Raw genomic sequence first — 21,609 nt, 5'->3', positions numbered from 1 at the left:
ACCATACACAAATTTCGTTGAGAAGTTTTAAGATGTGTTATACAACTATTATAGGTGACAATGAATTTCCATAAACAAGGAAGGCAAGATAAATTCACATTTATAAACTAATGATTATTAAGTGCTTTCTAAGTAATTGACATGGATTGTTCCACCAATTTGAATGAGAGCCTTTAGGAGGCTGAAACCATTACCATCTTCATTGTATAGATACAGGGACTGAGACCCAGAGACTTTAAGTAACAGATAGCAAATGGAGAAACAGGATGTGAAATCTTGGTAATGTAGCACCAGCAGGTAAGTGCTTACACTGCCCAGTGCATCAGGATGATGTGAAGAGCTGGATAAAAGGTGAATTGCTGAGCCCCACCCGGAGTTTCTGATTCAATAGGTGTGGGTGATTTTGATTTTTAAGAAGTTCCCAGGTGCTGCTGATGCTACTGGACCTCGGACCACACTGTGGGACTGTGTAGCACAGAGCTTTCCTGGTGCCTCCCACCCCAGCGATGGCCAGATCCAGGGCCTCTGAAGCCTATCTGCACAGATTAGCTGGACATGTGTTCACAGGTACTTGATGTATGTCATATAGACATATGCTAGGCTAATGGAAAAAGTGGATGGGGATGCCCAGGAGGCCCTTACTCTCAGAAACCAAGTGAGAGAAATTACCTGCTGACCCTGCAGGTGTCTGAATCCTTGTAGCAATGGCTACTCAGCCTGACCCCAGAGCAGCCAGGGGAAGGGAGGGCCATTTGTCTGGGGAAGGCACAGAGAACAGATGCAAAAGCTGCCTCCTCGGCTCCCATCAATTTTTTCCTTTAAGCTGCTCTCATTCACAAATTTCAGAAATAGCTTATGAATGCACAGCCTGCGAAAAGAGAAAACGCAGACCAAGAAGATTTAAATTTAATTAAGCTTAATTAAATTTTTTTGAGAAAAAAATAAGAAAATGACTTCTAGAAGAATAGAAGCATTTCAGAAAACAGTGGTCAAGCCAAAAGCAGTGGTCACAGGCAAAAAAAAGAGTAAAAAATCAAGGACGTATGAATATCCAATTGTTCCAGAACTCTATTTGTTGCAAGACTATGCTTTCTCCACTAAACTACCTTTAGGTGTTTGTCTAAACTCAGTTGTGCAAACCTAGAATCACCAAAACAATCTTGAAAAAGGAGAACTAAGTTTGACGACTCATACTTCCTTATTTCAAAATTCACTGCAAATCCATGGCAAGCAAGCCTGTGTGGTACTGGCATAAAGAGAGACTTCTATGCTTTGGGATAGACTTTGAGAGTTCAAAGACAGACCCCTCCATTTATGAACAATTGATTTTCTGCAGTGGTGCCAACACAATTCCAATGGAGGAAAAAACAAGATCTTCCACAAATGGTGTTGGGATAACTGAATACTCAAAGGAATGAAGTTGGACTCCTGCCTCACACCGTATACAAAAACTAACTCAAAATAAATCAAAGACCTAATGTAGGAACTAAAGCTATATAATTCTGAGAAGAAAATGGAGGGTTATATCTTGGTGACCTTGGATTAGGTAATGGGCTATCTCTGCATTTATTTTAGTCTTGTTTAATTTCTCTCAGCATTGTCTTACAGTTTTCAGTACAGATCTTTCTTATATTTTGCCAGATTTATACCTAAGCATGTCATATTTCTATGCTATGGTAAATGGCATTGTTTGTTAACTTCAATGTCTAAATTTTTGTTGCTAATGTAAAGAAATAAAATTGATTTTTGTATATGGATTATTGTTACCCTGCAACCTTGCTAAACTCACTTTTTAATTCTGTTTGCTTTGCTGTAGATCCCATTGGTTTTCTCCATAGACAATCATGTCACCTGAGTATAAAGTCAGTTTTACTTCTTTCCAATCTGGATGCCTTTGACTTCATTTTCTTGCCTTAACGAGCTAACTAGAACCTCTGGCACAGATGGAGCAGCACTGAGAACGGACATTCTTATCTTGTTCCTGATCCTAAGGGACGAGGCGCCAGTCGTTTACAATTAGTAAGATGAGAGCAGTGGCTGCCCTTTGACAGATAAAGGAAGTCCCCTTCTAGGCCCTTTCTATTCTTAGTATGCTGAGGCCTTTAGTCAGAATTTTGGATTTTGTCAAATGCTTTTTCGGAATCTACTGATACATGGAGGGAAGAGCCCAAACCCAAGACTGGCCTCTGCTTCCTCTTAGGGAAAAAGGAAATGGGCTGGAAAGAGCTGTGTCCAGTCAAGGAGCCTGTCTCGGGGAGCTGGGCTTGCCCTGCCTCTAGCTCTGCGCCTCTCTCCGTGTCTGGCATTCCTAGAGTTCAATCCTGGCCCGTGAACTCTAAAGCCAGTGCTCTTTCCGAAACTTCCTAAAGACTTTGACTTTGGAACTCTGCCTGAATAAGGCCCCGAAGATAGGTGAAACCTCAGATCCCTCAATAATATAAAATAATAGCAGCCGTCTATTGAGCGCTTTTGGAATATTGAGAACCAGGGCCAGGACTAGGGTGAAGCGAGTGAACCATCTGTGGATGCAGAATTTAAGGAGGTGCCTGCAGGACTGTAAACACCTCACTTGCCTTAACCTCATCCCAGCCCTGCAAAGAACAGTGCCTAACACTCCCTTAATCCTCCAACAACCCTAGAGTGGTAGGTGCTGTTATCATTCTTATTTTAAAGATGAGGAAACAGAAGATCAAAGAGGTGAAGTGACTTACCCAAGGAATACATGGCAGGGCTGGTATTTAAAACAAAGTCTATTCATGTTTGGCCTGTGCTCTTAAAAAAAAAAAAAAAGACAAAGAAGGTTATTTTTTATTTTTAGAGAGGAAAGGAGAGGGATAGAGAAGTAGAAACATCGAAGAGGGAGAAACATCATTGGTCGGCAGTCTCCTGCATGCCCCCTACTGGGGACTGATCACGCAACCCGGGGCATGTGCCCTGACTGGAAATCCAACCTCAACCTCTTGGTTCCTGGATTGACGCTCAACCCCTGAGCCATACTGGCTGGGCTGGCCTGTGCTCTTAGCCAGTAGTTCTCAATGCTGGTTGGTCAGAATCTCCTGGAAGGTTGGTTAAAAGAGTGATGGTTGGGCCCCATCCCAGAATTTCTGCTTCCTTGGGTCTGCTGTGTGGGCAGGAGAATTTGCTTTTCTCATCCCTTCCCAGGTGGCACTGCTGCTGCCGGTCTGGGGACTGCACTCTGAGAACCACTGCTCTATGTCATACTTCCTCCTCGGTAACCCTTGAGCGTCACATCTCAGAGACACAGAGATTCCAAGAGTAAAAGAGAGATTCTGAGAGAGCACTGCCAGATCCCTCTGGCTTGTGAGAGGAAAGAAAGCATCAATTTCCCAAGACTGAACCAAGAGTTTCCATGTGGTCCCTGCATGTGTTGGAGCCCCAATGTCATTCCAGAGCGCCTCACGCAGAATCAATGAGCAGTTATGAGTTGAATGGGGGGATAAACTGACTGGTTGTGATGGGATCTCTGTGGAGACTTATTCATCTGAAAAGAATGCCTGACATTTATTCTGAAAGGCGTCTTTCTATAGACCCTCAATCCTTGTAGTACAAAATGGCATTTTTTTCTAAATATATTTCAATATATTTCAAAAATGTTTTCTAATTTATTCTTAGACTCTGTATCAGAGGGACACGGTGCATCAAGTCTTTCAAGCCTTTGAACCAAGGTCATTGAAAAATAACAGAATGGGGGAACGAAACCCAACACAGAGCTGCTTACCATGTTATATAAAAAGTGAATTTTAATTAGGCTTGGCAATTTCTCCAAGCTCTAAACATGTGACAACATTCCACAGTTGACTCTGGTGTCTGAGGGGTTCAATTTTTCTTTTACCTCCCGAATTTTTGGACCCTAAGATATCCCTTCCCCCATCCATCCAGCTGCCCTTGATGCTAGAGTGCAATAAGGAAAAAGCTAATTTGACTTGATCTTTATTGGGAGTATCATACGCCCCTTGGCAGGAATTCACTTCGTATTGGAGTTACTGGGAAAGTTACTGGGAAATTTCTAAAAATCCCTTTGCCTTTGGCCACAATATAGACCCAATATACCGGAACCTCTTGGGCTGGGATCAGGCATGAGCGTTTTTGGAAGACCCCAGGTGATGGCAGTGGCAGCCAGGTCTGAGGAAACCCTGCTTTAGAGAGAGGAGTTCTGGGTGAATCTCCACTCTCTCCCCCTAACCTTCCCCTCCCTCCAAATAATGATGCTTCTGAATCCTGAATATCTCCTTTGGAGTGAGACCTTTGCTTAGAATATAGAAACAGCTGCAGCCTGAGGTTCTCATAGGAGGGAGGCTGAATAGAAGGGAATGAATGCCTATTTGTTAAAGACCTTCCCCAGGCCAGCCTCCATCCATCTGCTTAATAACCCTATGAAACAGGTATTACTGTCTTCACTTTGTAGAGGACACACTGCTGGTCAGAGTGGTAAAGTGACTTTCCCAAGGACACTCAGCTGTCAGGCTTGTTTCTTTCCTCCTCAGGAGTCAAGAGTCCCAAGTCCCGGTTACAGCCACTGCTTGCTACCCCCCAGTCTTGGGAGCCCTGTTCTTCTTAAGGCAACTCATTCCTCTTTCAGAAATCCAGGAGTCCTTCCCCAGCACCCTCATCCCAAGAACTGGGAATACAGAGGGTCAGCCCCCTGGAGGCCCAGTCTCCCTTTGTGCCTTGGGATGGTTCTTGAATTTGGCTCCTGTCTGTCCCTCTCACCCGGGACCCCTGTGCCTGGCCTTATAAACAGTTCATGACTTTCTTCAGTCATAAGGTCCCTTACCTCTTTAGCTAAAAGCAGGGACAGAACAGCTCTTATCCCTGCTCCCCAGGCCTTGCTGCTGAAAACTTGCTGGAAGTCAAAATCACCCACACCTATTGAATCAGAAACTCCGGGTGGGGCCCAGCAATTCACCTTTTATTCAGCTCTTCACATCATCCTGATGCACTGGGCAGTGTAAGCACTTACCTGCTGGTGCTACATTACCAAGATTTCACATCCTGCTTCTGCCATTTGCTACCTGTTACTAAAAGTCTCTGGGTCTCCGTCTCCGTATCTATACAACGGAGATGATAATGGTATCAGCCTCCTAAAGGCTCGCATTCAAATTGGTGGAATTACTCAGGAAGCACTTAATAATCATTAGTTTATAAATGTGAATTTACCTTGCCCTCCTTGTTTATGGAAATTCATTGTCACCTATAATAGTTGTATTACACATCTTAAAACTTCTCAAAGAAATTTGTGTACGGTGGCCCTACTCATTTTTATAAGAAGCAAGGTAAGTATGATAATTTTTTCATTGCCCACGTATGGACACAGAGGCCCAGGTGGTGACTGTCCTTCAGGAGTCACAGTGAGAAAGTTATGAATCTGAGACATAAATCTCTTCTGACTTGGACATCTGTGTCTATTTGTTACATCACGAGTTCTCCGAATGCAGGCCTGCAATGTGAGTTGACACCAGATAAAACGTTTTAATTTAGGTACCTGTAGTTCACTACAGGAATGTAGGGTTAACGATGATGCTGGGGGCAGATCTATAAAAGGTCTGAAGCTCTCCGAGGTCTGCCTGCACCTGTGGGCTGCTTTGCCTACTCCTGAGGTTGCCTGGTTTTCCTCCAGAGCCTTCTGAAGAAAGACTGTGAATTGGGCCCAACCTGGCCGTGACCCACAGACCCTTCAACAGGGGGCAAGCTTGGTAGGGCCAGCAGGGTCAGGAGGGCCGACTGGTCGTATGTGGTTTCTTGACTTCAGGCAGGAACAATTTCACAACGTGAGTCCAGGTGATTTTGAGAGTGTGTTTATTAAAGCCGAGGACAGTGAAACAAGGAAGGGCCTAGGATAGAAGCAACAAGAGAGAGACTAGCTGCTGCCAGTTCCCTGGAGAGTCAGAGAAAAGGGGGCTTGGAGATAGGTTCCGGTGGTTAGCAGAACCCATTGCTGCTGCTACCCATGGCTCCCCTGGTTGCAAGTCCTGTGGGGACCCTTAGAATTTGGGAGATGCATGCCTATGGGGAAGAAGAGGGAGAATGGAAAGGTGCAGACATGCTCCTGGGAGGGAGCGTATGCAGGGATCTTTGTTTTGAAGGTTTTAAAGGCAGGAAGGTTAGGGAAGGTCTTAGGGAAGGATCTCAATAGAATATTTATCAGCTTTTCCAGGTGCCCTTTTGTGGTCATGGCCCCTACCCTCAGCACCAGGGCAGGGGGTCATTGCAGATGGTCCTGGCATCACCCACCTGGTTTTGCTGCTTTTCTGGGCCTGGAGTTGAAATACAACTGAAACCTACATGTTGTCTTTAGGGAGGAAAGGTCAAGGGGGTCTAAACTGCGTGACCACTGATATTCCAGGGGAGGAAAGGTCATCTCGAGGGTGAAGTCTGGGTCACTTTTGCACCCGGGGCTTTCCGAGGCTTTCCGCTCTGGCGACCTTTTGTATCTGGCTGTACATTGCTGGGCCAGTTTGTTCCGCTATCTGTCTCAGTTTCCCCATTCCACTTGCCAAGGTATTTTCCTAACTTCTTACTATTCTCCCTCACAGCTATCTTAGAATCCAGGATTGAACTTGAGAGAGAGAGAGAGAGAGAGAGCGAGAGAGAGAGAGAGAGAGAGAGAGAGAGAGAGAGAGAGAGAGAGAGAGAGAGACACTGGCCGAGTAGCTCAGTTGGTTAGAGCATCATCCCAATACGCCAAGATTATGGGTTTGATCCCAGGTCAGGGCACATGCAAAAGACAACCAATGAATGCATAAATAAATGGAGCAGCAAATCAATGTTCCTCTCTTTCAAATCAATCAATAAATTTGAAAAGTAGAAGTATAATATTAGAGAAATTCGAAAACAAGGTTAAAATCCACAAGCCTTCTACTTTGACAGTGTGACAACCATGCGTTTGTTTCCTTCCTGTTTTTACGAATCATGTATGTGCAAAATTTTTCCCAGACTTTTTTTCACCCAATACTTTATCACAAGCATTTTTCTGTGCTCCTCCATAAACTTCATACCCCCCATTTTTAATGGTTATAGAATATTTCTTTAAGGCTTATACCATAATTTATCCTACCATCCTCCCTCCCCTTTTTGAATATTTGGGCTGCATCCAGTTTTTCACTGAGCAACTCTTTGATGACTATTTTTCTGCATATGGCTTTTTCCATATTGCACGGTATTTTCTTAGGCTAGCTTCCCAGAAGGGGATTATGGAGTCAAAGTGTATGAACATTTTTATGGCCTCAAAGTATCTTTTGAAGAAGGTAGGTGTTCCATTTCATGAGTTTCACAAACATAAAAGGAAATTTGACTTCAAAAAAATCTCTTGTAACACAGGTATGTAACAATTTGGGCAAAGATCTGTTCTGATAATTTTCGAAGCCATTAAAACTTGACCTTTTGAATTTAAAAAGAAATAAAGTTACCCTTTATTTGATTTTGATGAGAGTCTTCTCTGAGAGTCGTTTTTACACCTCTGAGTTTTCCTAAAGAGAACCCACAAAGCACAATTTAAGCTTGTCCTGATGTATACCCACCAGCCATTTCCTTGGGCTTCATACTCGCCTGCTTTCAGGAATTTCTGACGTGGAGGGGATACCTGCTCCTTCGCAGAACAGCCACAGGCTGGGAGCTCTGATGGAGATCTACACCCCACTCTAGTTTCATTCTCTGCATCCGAGTCGCTGTCTACTTCTAAAATGCTGCTTCTTCTCAGGCACAGTCTTGCCTGCCAAGGTCAGCTCTGATCTTTCTTCTCTATTCACAGACAACACAGGCAGCTATTGGAATTGAGGGTCTGAAGGGCTGACCTCAACCAAACAGCAAGGCACCCACCTCAACAATAGTCCTTCTTGGAAAATATTATTTGTGAATCACAAATGTTGAGGTGATGAAATGTGCTTGTGAGGATTTCCCTGGACTCACCTTAAACTTGCACCTCCCACAGAGGTCCCATAATACTTCTGTGACTTCTCATGGGAGGCAACCAACCTCTCTCTCTCTCTCGCCCCCCCCTCCAACCCCCTCCCCCCCGCCCCTTCCTCTAAAATCAATTAAAAACGAACATTGGGAACCCTGGCTGAGCTGGAGTGTTTGAAAGGGTGGCCTTCTCCTTGGTGGCCCTGAGGTCCTGCACAGGGAGTATGTGGTGCTTTACTCAAGGGCTCTGCCTGTGAGAACACTGAGTTACAAAACCCAGGAAGCAGGAAAAGCATAAAACAAGATAGGGAGGCACTGTCCATGGAGAGGCAGGGGTAGGTCATAAGAGCTCCCAGCCTGTGGCTATTCTGTGAAAGAGCAGGTATCCCCCTTCTCATCAGAAATTCCTGGAAGCAGGCGAGTATTAAGCCCAAGATAGGGAGGCACTGTCCATGGAGAGGCAGGGGTGCCGGGGTCCAACCCCAGCAGGTCCAGGGGTCCCCAAAGGTGTGGATGGAGTCGGCGAAAAAGGAATGACACGGAGACGGAGTTCAGTTGATCAGCAGCCTAGCCATGATCTCTAGCCAAGTTCTGGTCTGGATCTCCAGAGAGGTTCTGCTTTGGATCTCCAGCCAGGTTCTGTAGCCATGTTCCCTTGCTAGGTTCTCCAGCCAGGTTCTGTCCAGGTTCAGTCACCAGGTTCTAGTCAGGTTCTCTTGCCCATTTCTGTAGTCAGGTTCAGTCCAGGATCTTTTGCCATGTTCTCTCCAGCGAAGTTCTTCTGTCTCTAGTTCTGTGTAGGTTCTGTCTTCTTAGTCCTGTGTTCTAAGTTCTGTGTTCTAAGTTCTGTGTTCTAAGTTCTGTGTTCTAAGTTCTGTCTCTTGCTGTCTTATTACATCTGTATTTATACCAGTTGATTCAATCCTATCAATCTCTATTACAAAGGTTAGGGCGTTTCTTATCTTCATTCCAGGAAGTAAAGATTATGTAGCTTAAGCATGATTGTTCGTAGTTAAAGTGATTAATTACCCACCTGGCACTAGTTAAGAGGTTTTATTCCCTCCCTAACTTCAGGGGAAAATCCCTACCTGGGGAAACAACCTTTCTCAGAGACCTTGGTTAAAACACATAGTGCCAAGAAGGTGAGCAAACATATTAAGAACAGTATGCCATATATGCCAGGTCCTTTGAAACAGCAAGGATGGACCGGCTCCCGGCACAGGGGTAGTCTGAAAGTGGCTTCTTTTCAATAATCTAAAGTAATATGTTGATGTGAGGGTTGTTAAGAGTTTGGTAAAACTATTAGAGGAAGAAGGGATCAGATCATTCAGTTTGTGGCTGACGTTAGGGGTCGGGAGGTAGTCAAAGGGTGGCTGGTTGTCCCAACAACCAGCGTCACAGGTCCCATCCCTCAAGCCTGGGCCTGCCTCTGGCTCCTGGGTGTCACCTATTCCTGTGCCTCTGCACACTAGAATCTGACCGGCTCACACACAGTGGCAGGGAAGTTTGCAGCGGTTCGGAGAGCCAAGCTGCCCATCCGACACAGGCTGTGTTTCAGATAATGCGAAAACGATTCGTTTAAGGCAGTGGTTCTCAACCTTCTGGCCCTTTAAATACAGTTCTCATGTTGTGACCCAACCATAAAATTATTTTCGTTGCTACTTCATAACTGTCATGCTGCTACTGTTATGAATCATAATGTAAATATCTGATATGCAGGGTGGTCTTAGGCGACTCCTGTGAAAGGGTCGTTCGACTGCCAAAGGGGTCGCGACCCACAGGTTGAGAACCGCTGCAAGCCAAACCAACTAGGGCTCACCCACACTTCTTAACTTAAAAACTCTCTGGGCTAAAGTGAAAGCCCCAATGACTTCAGATGAGCTAAACTGCCTTGCTCTGTTTCCCAAAACCAGATGCCGAGAGAGAGAGAGAGAGAGAGAGAGAGAGAGAGAGAGAGAGAGAAACAGTGGTCCATTGCTGAGGCCTGTAGTTTTTACAGGGCCCTGCTCTGGGGCAGGCTGATCATGTGCTTTGGAAACAGATGGATGTGACCCATTTAAAGGCTTTTGCATCACAGTGGACAATGGAACTAGCCACAGTGGGAATGGGGTGAGGGTGGACTGAGGCCCCCAAATTAAGCCAAAAGGTCTTAAGCCAGTGGTTCTCAACCTGTGGGTTGCGACCCCTTTGGCAGTCGAACGACCCTTTCACAGGGGTCGCCTAAGACCATCCTGCATATCAGATATTTACATTACGATTCATAACAGTAGCAGCATGACAGTTATGAAGTAGCAACGAAAATAATTTTATGGTTGGGTCACAACATGAGGAACTGTATTTAAAGGGCCAGAAGGTTGAGAACCACTGGCTTAGTGGATAGAGTGTAGGTCTGAGGACTGAAGGATCCTGGGTTTGATTCCGGTCAAGGGCACATGCCTGGGTTGAGGGCTCGATCCCCTGTAAGGGGGTGTGCAGGAGGCAGCGATCAGTGATTCTCTCTCATCATTGATGTTTTTCTCTCTCTTACTCTCCCTTCCTCTCTGAAATTAATAAAAATATATTAAAAAAAGAAGTGTGGGTGAGAGCAGACCAGTGGGTGAATCCTCATCTGATTTCAAGAGCAGAAAAAGCAGAACAGATATAACTAGCTGTACCAAAGAAACAGTTTGGAAAGATGTGCACCGTGTGCCTGGTAACGTGTTCCCCAACCAAAATTTGGAATGCTTTTCACTCATTTGTGTGTCCCCTCCAGCTGCTTGAGACCATCTGCAGAATGCTTTTGGAGACTGAGTTTTCTAAGACCCTTGGATGAATTATAGGAAAATGGGATAGCCCACTAATTCAGCTGAGTCCTGGGAGGAGACAGCCAATCCCCATGTCTCCACACGTGCCGATCTCACAAACTGCACTGAAGCCATGGTAAACAGTTTAGACCAGCTTGGGTATGACACGAAGCTTCCTCTTGGCTATTTCTACAGCTTCATATTGAATGGAAGGAAATCGCTTAAACCGTCAAAACACAGTCTGGCTGAAGGCAAAATGCCTGGTTTGGCGTCTTGCCCCCATCCCTCCCACACCTGCACTGGGACCATTTGGACCCCCTCCAGCTTACAGGCTGGACACACTCTCTGGCCTCCATCAGTCTGAGGTCACAGTTAACATCTCCAGGCCGAACTCCAAATGAGAGCATTACTGCCTGTGAACATGACCTTACTTCCCAGGTGACGTTGGTGCAAAATAAACAATATTAATGTGCATTTATGTCCACCAATTTATAGCGGACAAATGTGCTTTGGGGACTTTCATCTTTAGATTTCAGTGAATTGGATATTATCAGATACTTACAGTGAACCAACAAAATATAAAATGTGCTCACAGGATCTCCCTGCCAGAGTCTGCTGCCTTATGCATATATATCTTGGACTGATGAACTAGACCACAGTTAAACCCACCAATCAAAACAAAGCTATGCCTTCATCCTTCAGATAACATACTAATGAGGGGGACCAGATTTGTTTCATAATGGCATCTTAGTTTCTTTTTTTTCAAGATATATATGCTTTCATTTGTATATTAAACATGTAGAAATATGCCCTTTACTCTTTCTTAAAACATGGCTCTCCCGCTCATCTATCTATCTATCATCTAGTTTTTACCCATTTTTAACAGACATGAGCACTCAATCTATTCCACTTCTCTCTCTCTCTTTCTCTCTCTCTCTCTCTCTCTCTCTCTCTCTCTCTCTCTCGGCAGAATGCATGTGTGATGATATATGGCAAATGATTCTTAGCCGTGGTGTTGGGGACCAATAAGGAGTGGTGGGGACAATGGCAAATTGAAGGCCATTGCCTAAACTGAAGTCAGCAGCTCCTTTTTAATGCCAATTAATTGTTGTCACAGGGAACATGGGTCCCATGTCGCCAGGTTTTTCAAAAATTTAAAAAGAAGCCAGAAATCTAGATGTAAAATAGCTTCATTATCAAATATTGCTAACAATTTAATATGGGGTTTGTCACCAGGCAAGCTGAACAAAACATATAAATAGACCAAAGTGAATCCATGGCCACCAGTTCACAATCTCTGGTTTTAACTGTCAAACACAATTACTGGTATAGAACTATTATGTAATTGTGGTTGATGTGGCTCTTTCTAAGCAATATAGAAATACAGTTCTAAGAAAGTCAGTATATTCCCAGTTGGTAGGCTACTTTATATGCAACAGGCAAATACAGAATTAAGACGGCAAATTCCCTATGATCAGTAATTCATAATAAAATAAAGTAGATGCAGCACAGAATGGCTGCAAGTGGGAGAGAATTCATATTCACAGAGAGTATGAACAGATTAACAAAGGCACCTGAAGTGGACAATTTTGTTAGAATGTCTGACTGTGTGTAAGTTCCACGTGAGGCCATCCTGCTTTGGCTGCTGGTGCCTCAACTCCTGGAGGGACAGGGCTGGGGTCTTGCCTTTCTCTTGCCAGTCATGTCCCTGCCAGAATATCATCATCGCAGAATATCACAGTAACAGAAGGGAACATCCATTGCGCATTGTCTTGCACCAGACACTCTGATAAATGCTTTATATCTCAGTAATACCTTACATCCTCCCAATAACCTGGGAGGAAGCAACCATAGTCATCTCCATTTTACAGATTTCCCTTCGTTTTATATAGCTCATACGGATTCAGTGTGACCACCCAGCCCACGCTCGTAATTCCTACCTTCTCTATGACCTCTTACTTGTTAAAGGGTCTGTCTCTGCAATGACAAGGAATTCACGACCTTGAGGGTCTTCTGACTCTATGTGAACTCAGCATCATCTGAAGACCTTGCCCATTCCCTCCTTCTCCTATGTGTCTCCCTCCTTTGCTCTAAGACCTTGTCAGTCTGACACTCACTGGGTAGGTGACTTGGTAAATTGCATGTTCTCTCTGGGCCTGTTCTTTTATCAATAAAACTCTAGAGACCCGGTGCATGAAATTCGTGCACTGAGGCGGGGGGTCCCTCAGCCCTGTCTGCGCCCTCTTGCAGTCCAGGACACCTTGGGGGATGTCGGACTGCCGGCTTAAACCAGGGGGATGGGGCCTAAGCCAGCACTCCTACATCACTCTTGCAATCGGGGATCCCTCGCTCCTTACTGCTGCCTTGCTCACTCTTTACTGCTTGTCTTGCTGCTCCTTAGTGCTGCCGCAGAGGCGGGAGAGGTTCCCGTCACCACAGCTGCACTTGCCAGCCGTGAGACTGGCTTCTGGCTGAGTGGTGCTCCCCCTTTAGGAGTGCACTGACCACCAGGGGGCAGCTCCTGCATTGAGCATCTTCCCTCTGGTGGTCAGTGCACATCATAGCAACCGGTCATTCTGATAGTTCAGCTGTAACGGTTGCTTAGGCTTTTATTAGATAGATGGAGGCAGAAGGGAGATGGCTCTGCCCATAGTAAATGTTATGTGTGACTCCAAAATGCCCAGGGAGCACCAATGATTTCACATGGCCTTCACGGCCACGTGCATACCCATCAATGAGCCTGCCTTTCAAGATCTTAGCACTCTAGCGCCTCCCTACCCACTGGTCTCCTCTCCAGCCAAGGAGTTCTTATCCATTTACTACTTGGGTGTATGTTCCTCTGAGTATTGCCTTCCCCTTCCCTCTTGGCCCCCAAAACTCGCAGCAGACCCCAGCACTTGAGTTAACTTCTCTCCCATTTTGAAGCCTCTTCTGCCTTCTCCAGGCCATATTGATTTCTTCCTTTCCCAAAGACTGCTTGCATTAATCCCAGACCCGACCCCTCACATCCGCACAGCAGTCCACAGGCAACAGAGCACTGTGGCATGTGAGTAACCTCATAGAGACTCACAACACCCGGCCACATCGTTGCCCAACTTCACTCTACAGCCAGGGCCAGAACTGGTTTGGAATCCAGACTCCTAACCCCCAGGCCAGAGCGCCTTTCCAGTCCTCACTGCCTGAGTCGGCATTAACCATTTCATGCCTCAGTGTTCTGTGTCTCCAGGGCAATTCTATTCTTGGGGGCAGGGAGTGGGTCTGATCCTCTTGTTCGTGAACGGGTCGTATGAGTGGCAAAGAGTGTGGATGTTGACACCTGACATGCACTCGTCAGAGCACATTTTAAACCTCAGCTTCCTCATCTGTGAAAAGAGGATCGCTACAGGGCCACCTTCCCAGGGCTGTTGTAGGGATTAAATGAGACCAAACGGGCAGAGCCTCTAACACGGGGCCTGGGACATAATCAGTGCTCAATAAACGTGAGCCACCATCTCTGTGCCCATCCCCTTCCTCTGCAGGGCTCATTCAAATTACCTTTCACTTGGTAGGTGGTGCCTCTCACTCCAGGAAGGGGTATCAGATGAAAAGCAGGAACTGACCACAGAGCCAAAGCCCTCTGTGGCTGCTTAGTGCATTCAGGAAGAAAGGCCCCTGGAGTGATGTCTGACATAGGACTGTGTCCCTTTGTTCCTCCAATATATTGGCATCTCCCACCATCAGGGACTATTTTAGGCAGAGAGCAAAACAAACATAAACCCTTGCCCTCCTGTGAGGTTATACTTGGGGGCAGGGTACAGCCAAGGTATAGAGAGGAAAACGCTGGAATATTAGATGTATTTACAATTTTCATTAGGATTAGCTTTGCTGCTTTTAGTTATGTGTATCAATTATACCACCCAAACTGGATCACACCGGAGCATTCAAGCAGGTTCCGGGGGTCACGCATGCAGGGTGGGGCGCAGCAGCCAAGAGCTCGGTCGGTCCAGCTGTGTGAACTTGGGACACTGGCGCCACCTCTCCGAGCCCAGATCACAGTGATTCCAGCCTCCGTGGGCCATCGACCCGCGAATGGAGAGTGCTTTGTCCGTGGAGCAGCTCCGACGGGGACAGACGTGAGGGTGGGAGGGAGCGCGGCCGCTTTCCCGGACCGGCTGGGTCTCCGGGCTTTTCCCGAAGGTTACTTAATGCCGCTGGGGGTGGCACTGGCGGCCGGGAAGTGCGAGACTGTCGAGGGGGGAAAGGGGCGTGGGGAGGTCCTGGGGTGGGAGTGCGCCACCGCTGCCCGAGGTGGGCGCGGCGCGGCGCGCGAGGGAGCGCTGGGCGCGGCGGAGTCGGGTTTCAGAGCGCGTGTGACTCAGGGCGCGGACCGGAGCCGGGAGCCTGCCCGCCGCGGCCGCTGCCAGCGCCGCCTTTGTTCCCTGCAGGAAGGGCCCCGTCGCCTCCGCGGAGCTCGGTCGCTTAGCGCCTTCGGGGCTCGGCAGACCCGCGAGATGGAGCCAAGGTAAGACCCGCGCCCCGGCTCCTCCGCGCCCCTCCTGCCCGCCTCGGCTTCTCTCACTCGGCCACTTCTTGCAGGAAGAACGAGCAGAGTCGGTTCCTGCTGTGGCTGCTGTGGGTCTCCGCGCTTCTCTCCGCTGCTGCCCGGACCCGCGCGGAGACAGGTAAGCTACCCGGCCGGAGGGTGGCACCCGCTGCCTCCGCGCCCCGGGGAAGCTGGTTTGGCGGCGGGCGCGGCTGCAGTGCGCGCCTCATTCCTGGACATAAAAGGGAGTCCTCGCCGCTCCGTGCGCACTGGCGGTCCTGCCGCGGCTTCCCGAGGGGGTTCCTGGGGTGGGTGGGAGTCCCGGGCAGCTGGGGTGGATGGAGCGCTCCCTGGGCATCCAAGATGTCTAAGTTAGGCGTGGCCCCTCCAGTCCTGGGCATCGAGAGCCTTTGGAAGCACCGGAGGGCACCAGAGGCTCCGCGGGGACAGTTAGCTGCGCCCAGTGCCTGCGCCCAGGTCGTGCGTGCTGCCCAGCTCATTGTCAGGGCAGGTGTGGTGCCCGCCCTGTACCCAGGTGCGGAAGCATGACCGCCAGCAGAGACACCTGGCGCCGTTGCCTCGAAAGAAATAACGGGACTGAATTGCTCTGATGCCTAACTTAGCGCTGAGTTACCTCGGGAGTCACCTCCACGGGGCAGTGGTTCCATGGGTGATGGGAAGAGCTATGGGCTGGGAGCCAGGGGATCTGGTGCCTTCTGTTTCCCAAGACTCACTTTCCCCACCTGGACCCAGAGGCGGTGGGAAGAATCGTGGGGTATTAGTTAAAACATGTTTTGGTTAGGTTGTGTCAGGCAGCATGGGGTTGAATTGTGCCTCGTTGGGTGACCTTGGGCAATTAATTTCACCTCTCTGGGCTTCAGTTTCCTCATTCAAAAAAGGGGGGGGGCGATAATTAAATCACCCGACCTCCTAGGGCTGCTGTGAAGATTAAGAGAGATATTAGAAATGATATGCTTTCCACACGCTGGCGCATACCAGGCAGAAAATAAGTGATAGGTATTGTGGCTTGGTGCTTGCAATAGCTGTGTTAGAAAGCAATGCAGGCATCCTTACAGCAGAGGACACAGGATGAGAGAGGCTTCGGAAGTGGCCGGTCCAATGGCAGAACTGAGCCCAGATTTGCAGGCTCCAGTCGTGCCTTGCTCCGCCCTTCCTCCATGCAGTTTTGTGGGAGAGCTGTGCTCCCCAACAGTGGTCTCTGACCCCTTTTGGATTTAGGAGATTAGAACACAGTCTCGATAGAGGTGTCTCAGTGAAGGAAAGTGGGGATTGGGTGGGTGGGTGGCCTTGGTTAACTCTTTGTGTGCTGGAGGAAGCCTGGGACAGCCCGGACCATTGTTTCCTTGGGAGGGAGACCCAAACGCGATGACAGCTTTTCCTGCCAGAGCGTCCAGCCTGGCATTTCTTGCAGATCAAAGGGCAGCTGGAGCACAGTTTTGGCTTCTCAGCACCGTGGCCCATGTGGGAACATTGCAATTTTGCATGTGATATAGGTTACTGCCAACTCAGCAGCAGAGGCAGCTTCGGGTTCTGTGATCCTCGGTGAACTTTGCTGCAATCCACACCCCCAAAAGGAAGAAGGCTCTGGGGAGAGACACTTTGGTGTCTCTTTCCTTCTCCTGCGCCTGCAGGCTGGGTCCCTGGAGACAGGTCAGGGCTGTGCTTGCTAACACAGAGGAAAGTCCTGTTCTCATCCATCATGCAAGAAGGGAGTGCCAGGAAGCCTTCAGGAGCTGAACAGGGCCTGGGTAGGGTCATTTGCAATGATGGGTATTCGGTGTCTCTTTGAGACTCAGAATCTTCTAGATGCGTGAAATATCCTCTTGCAAACCAAATTTTGCATGCAGTTCAATTAGTCTAACACCTATAAATCGCTTCATATGCTCAGGCAGAGCTGTGAACACATTCATACTTTATTCAGCCAGTCCTCACAATGGCTCCACGGGGTGGGGTCAGGGACTGTTACTGTCTCGGTCCTTCAGATGAGGAAAGTGAATCCCAAAGGCCCAAGGCTTCTGGGCCCCTCAGAGTTTCCTGCCCATCCTGTTTAAAGAGACCCTGAAAGGGACCCTTGCCCTCACATCCATCCTTGTGTCCCTAAGGGGTCATGGCTGAGTAGTAAAGTTCAGTGTCATTGGGATAGCTGCTATTTTAGATGATGAGGTTGTTGTGGGGACAGGGACAGTAGTGTCAACAGTAGTTTGTTCCAAATAAAATGCTGATATGTGCGAATTATTTACTTTGCTTTTAAGTGTTTGATTGTGAACCTATCGACGTTTCTCTTTCACATTGATGTTTCTCTCCCTCTCCTTCCCTCTCTCTCTCTCTCTCCCTCTCTTTCCCTTCCCTCCCCTCCCTTCCCCTCCCATCCCCTCTCTCTAAAACCAATAAACATATTCTCGGGTGAGAATAAATTAAAAAGTACAGTTCAATGATTTCTCACAGTACAAACACCAGGTGAAGAAATAGCATAGCCCTAACCGGTTTGGCTCAGTGGATAGAGCGTCGGCCTGCGGACTAAAGGGTCCCAGGTTTGATTCCAGTCAAGGGCATGTATCTTAGTTGTGGGCACATCCCCAGTAGCGGGTGTGCAGGAGGCAGCTGATCGATGTTTCTCTCTCATCCGATGTTTCTAACTCTCTATCCCTCTCCCTTCCTCTCTGTAAAAAAATCAATAAAATATATTTTTTAAAAAAAGAAATAGCATAGCTCCCGGGAGCTCCTTTGTGTCCTTTGGCTATGTGATTCCCTCCCTCCCCTCAGAGACAACTATCACTTTGACTTTCAATGTGATCATTTCCTTACTTTAGGACCTAAACATGTATCCCCAAATTCCAAAGTTCCATTTTACTTGATTTTGAACTTTATACATGTAGGATGTCTTCTTTGGTATCTGCCTTTTTATTTGTATTTATTTTTATTTTTTATCTTTAAGTTCTTTATTAGTTAAGGAATTACAAATGTGTCCTCAGTGTCTGCCTTTTTAAACTGAATATTAAGTTTTTGAGATTCATTCATGCTGTTGCATGTGTAGCTAATCCATCTTCATTGCTATATAATATTCCACTGTATTAATAACATGTATATTATCTATCCATTTGTCTTCAACAATATTTTTCCCATTTGGGGATGATATAGTGTGAACATTCTTGTACATGTCTCTTGGTGCACATGTGCACACATTTCTGTTGATTCTGTGTCTAAGAGTGGAATGCTGGGTAACAGGGTATGCAAATCCTCCAACCAAATAGACAACGCATGAACAGACAGCACATCTGTCACCTGGTTGTTCACAGGTACACAGCCACCAACCTGGTATGAGCGTCCCCATTTTTTAGCATCCTCACCAGCACTTGGTCTTGTCACTGGGCTTAATTCCAGCCTTTCTAATAGGTACCTATTAGAATCTTACTGTAGTCTTCATTTATGTTTTCCTGATTATTAAGTTGATTACCTTTTCATGTATTTATTGGACATTTAGATATCCTGATTTACTTTTTTGAGGTAAAATTCACATAACATAAAACTAGCCATCTTCACCTGTGCAATTCAGTGGCATTTAATACATTTACAGTGTTTTGCAGCCGTTGTTTTTAGCTGCTTCTAAAAATTTTCATCACTCTAAAAGAAAACCTTAATTCCATTCAGCAGCCACTCCCTATCCCCCCAGTCACAACTCACCAAGCCCTGCCAACCACTAAACTGCTTTCTGTCTCTATGGATTTGCCTATTCTGGACATTTTGCATACATGGAATTATGTAACACATGACCTTCTGTGCCTGGCCTTCTCTTACTTAGCATAATGCTTTTGAGGTTCATATTGTAGCATGAGTCCGTACTTTATGCTTTTTTACGGTTGTATGGATATACCACAACTGTTTTGTTCATCTTCCACTCATAGGGATATGTGGCTATTGTGAATAGTGTTGTTATGAATATCTGTATGCAAGGATTTGTTTGAATATTTGTTTTCAATTATTTTATGTGTATAGCTAGAAGGGGAATTGCTGGGTCATAGAGTAATTCCATGCTTAAGTTTTTGAGGAACTCCCAAACTATTTTCCACGGTGGCTGCACCATCTTACAGTCTCACCAGTAGTGTACAGGGGTTCTGATTTTTCCATATTCTTGCCAACACTTGTGATTTTCCATTTTTTAATTAAAGCCATCTTAGCGGGTGTGAAGTGGTATCTGAGGGTTTGGATTTGCATTTCCCCCATGACTACTGACATTGAGGATCACTTCATGTGCTTGTTTGCTGTTCGTAGGTCTTCTTTGAAGAAATACTAAAAACTCATCAGAGCAGGTTCAGGTTTTCCCTCTAATTATCTCGCTCTTGCTCACTGGCAGTCTCATGTGCTTTCCTGAGAAAGAAGGAAGAGTCACACCTGGGATTTTGCAGCCCTGGCTCCCTGCCTTGCCTATACCAGGACTGGTAATGAGTTACTGTTGCTCACATACCATTAGAAGTTATGATGAATATAAATGATTGTAGTGTTTTAATTACTGGCTGATTTTTTGTTTTGTTTTGTCTGAAGTTGGGGATGCCTGTGGTAGCCTCACACCCATTTGTGTGTTTTACAGCAAAGTGAATGCTGAAAATTGCCAGCACCTGAACCACTCACAGCTCCCCATGTATAGTTGGAATTTTGCAGTCTCCTTGACTTTGCACAGGTGTGAACTAATCTCCGTCTAGAGCACGCTTTCTCACATTCCCTTTCTCTTGAAGGTCTCTAATCCCACCTACCAGCCTAAATGGTACCTCTTCCAGGGTGCCTTCCCTGGGTCTCTCCAGTGGAGTTTTCTTATCACTATATCCCTACAGCCCTTTATCTCTCTCTCCTGGCCCCAGCCACAGTCCCTCTCTGTACGATCAATATGTTTATTCATCTCCATTTCCCACGGGAGCACCTTGAAGTGTGGGTCATGCTTCATTTGTCCAGAGTTGGTCACTTGGACTTCGGCCATTTTGTTACTACTAGAAGCCCGGTGCACGACATTCATGCACTGATGCGGTCCGTAGGCCTGACCAGCAATCAAAGTGTGAGTGTCTGGCATGAAAGGGCAGGTCCCAGCTGACCTCTGGGCCCTGGGCAGCACCTGGGCCCTGGGCCCCCACGTGCACCCCTCTGCCTGAGTCACAGCACCTGAGTCCCCACACGGAGATGCAGTGAGCATGGTCGGATGCTGTGGTCCAGGTGCAGCATGGGCCTCTGGGCTGCCCAGCGGTGCTGCACGAAAGCCAGGCAGGCAGCGCACTCTCTCCTGGCCGACCTCACATACTGGCTCCTGTGTGAACCCATGGGGAGCAGGCGGTGGCCCTGCCCCCTGCCTGAGCTGCAGGTTGCCATCCAGGGGCAATCGGGCTCCTGCTCACACCAGTCTTGGTCTGGCACCACCCACTCATCTGCTCCACCATCCTGCCGCGCGGTTCCACTCTCGTTGGGGCCTATCAGGGCCAGTAATGCCTCCACTGCCGCCCACTGCCAGTGCTGCATCACCGATGCCCACCATGTTCCACGCTGCCCCCTGGTGGTCAGCATATGTCATAGCAAGTGGTCGAACTCCAGGTCGAACTGCCAGTTGAACAATTTGCATATTAGGCTTTTATTACTTTGTTACTATAGTAAACATACTGCTAGGAACATCTTTAGATAAATGACCTTTTGGGTTATTTTCTTTGACTAGATTCTCCCAAACAGACTCACCCATCATGACAGAACTAGTTGGATAGTTCTTATGTAGTTAGATGGATTTTTATTAGAAACACATTTAATCATGCCACTTCCTAGTTTAATTGCTCTTGCTGGGTTCTCATTATACCTAGGATGGAGTCATGCTCCTTACCCCAGCAGGCCCTTTGTGGTCTGGCCACTCACACGGAGCCCTTGGGCTCACACCAAACCACTGTAGATTTCTGAATGAGGTATGTGATGTCCCACCTCTGTGTCTTTGCACAGGCTGGTCCTTTTTTGAGAATGCCTTTCCCCTTGTCCACCTGGCAAAACCAATTCATCCTTTAGGTTTCCTTTCTGGGAAGCTCTCCTGCTCTGCCAGGCATGTTGGGTCTCTCCTCTGGGCTAATACTGTATTCACCCATCTCTCAGTCACAGGGCTTTCCGGACTAGACTGTGGCCTTAGTTACTTGTTTGTCTCCCTTACCACATGGGAAGTTCTGTGAGGCAGGGACTGGGCCTTGTCCAACTCTGAATCCCAGGACCCAGCACAGGGCCTGGCTGAGTGGGTGCTCAACAAACTCTCAGTGAATCAAAGAAGGAATGAATGGGTAGGTCTAGCGGCTAGCTAGCCTGTGGTCTAGAGAGAGTTCTCCAATTTACCACGTCCTCTGCAGTATGTACGTC

General features: G+C 47.1%; 1 protein-coding gene across 6 annotated transcripts in view; it reads left to right on the top strand.

The window, feature by feature from the left end:
- The first annotated feature begins 14,826 nt into the window (after window positions 1-14,826).
- Window positions 14,827-21,609, top strand: part of COL15A1 (collagen type XV alpha 1 chain) — a 100,097-nt gene continuing 93,314 nt past the window's right edge. Inside the window, exons 1-3 of one of the 6 annotated variants that reach the window (XM_036330227.1) lie at window positions 14,827-14,879; window positions 15,128-15,204; window positions 15,279-15,364. In XM_036330227.1, coding sequence (XP_036186120.1) covers window positions 15,194-15,204; window positions 15,279-15,364 — 97 coding nt within the window. In that variant the 5' untranslated portion in view covers window positions 14,827-14,879; window positions 15,128-15,193. Of the gene's footprint in view, window positions 14,880-14,918; window positions 15,205-15,278; window positions 15,365-21,609 lie in introns of those variants that run through there. The other 5 variants (XM_036330229.1, XM_036330232.1, XM_036330231.1 and 2 more) reach the window with 5 other exon arrangements.

The sequence above is a fragment of the Myotis myotis genome, unplaced genomic scaffold, assembly GCF_014108235.1.
Source record: "Myotis myotis isolate mMyoMyo1 unplaced genomic scaffold, mMyoMyo1.p scaffold_m19_p_12, whole genome shotgun sequence".
In the NCBI taxonomy this organism is placed as follows: domain Eukaryota; kingdom Metazoa; phylum Chordata; class Mammalia; order Chiroptera; family Vespertilionidae; genus Myotis; species Myotis myotis.
Note: the sequence above shows the minus strand (reverse complement) of the source record. Positions and strands in the feature narration are given on the sequence as shown.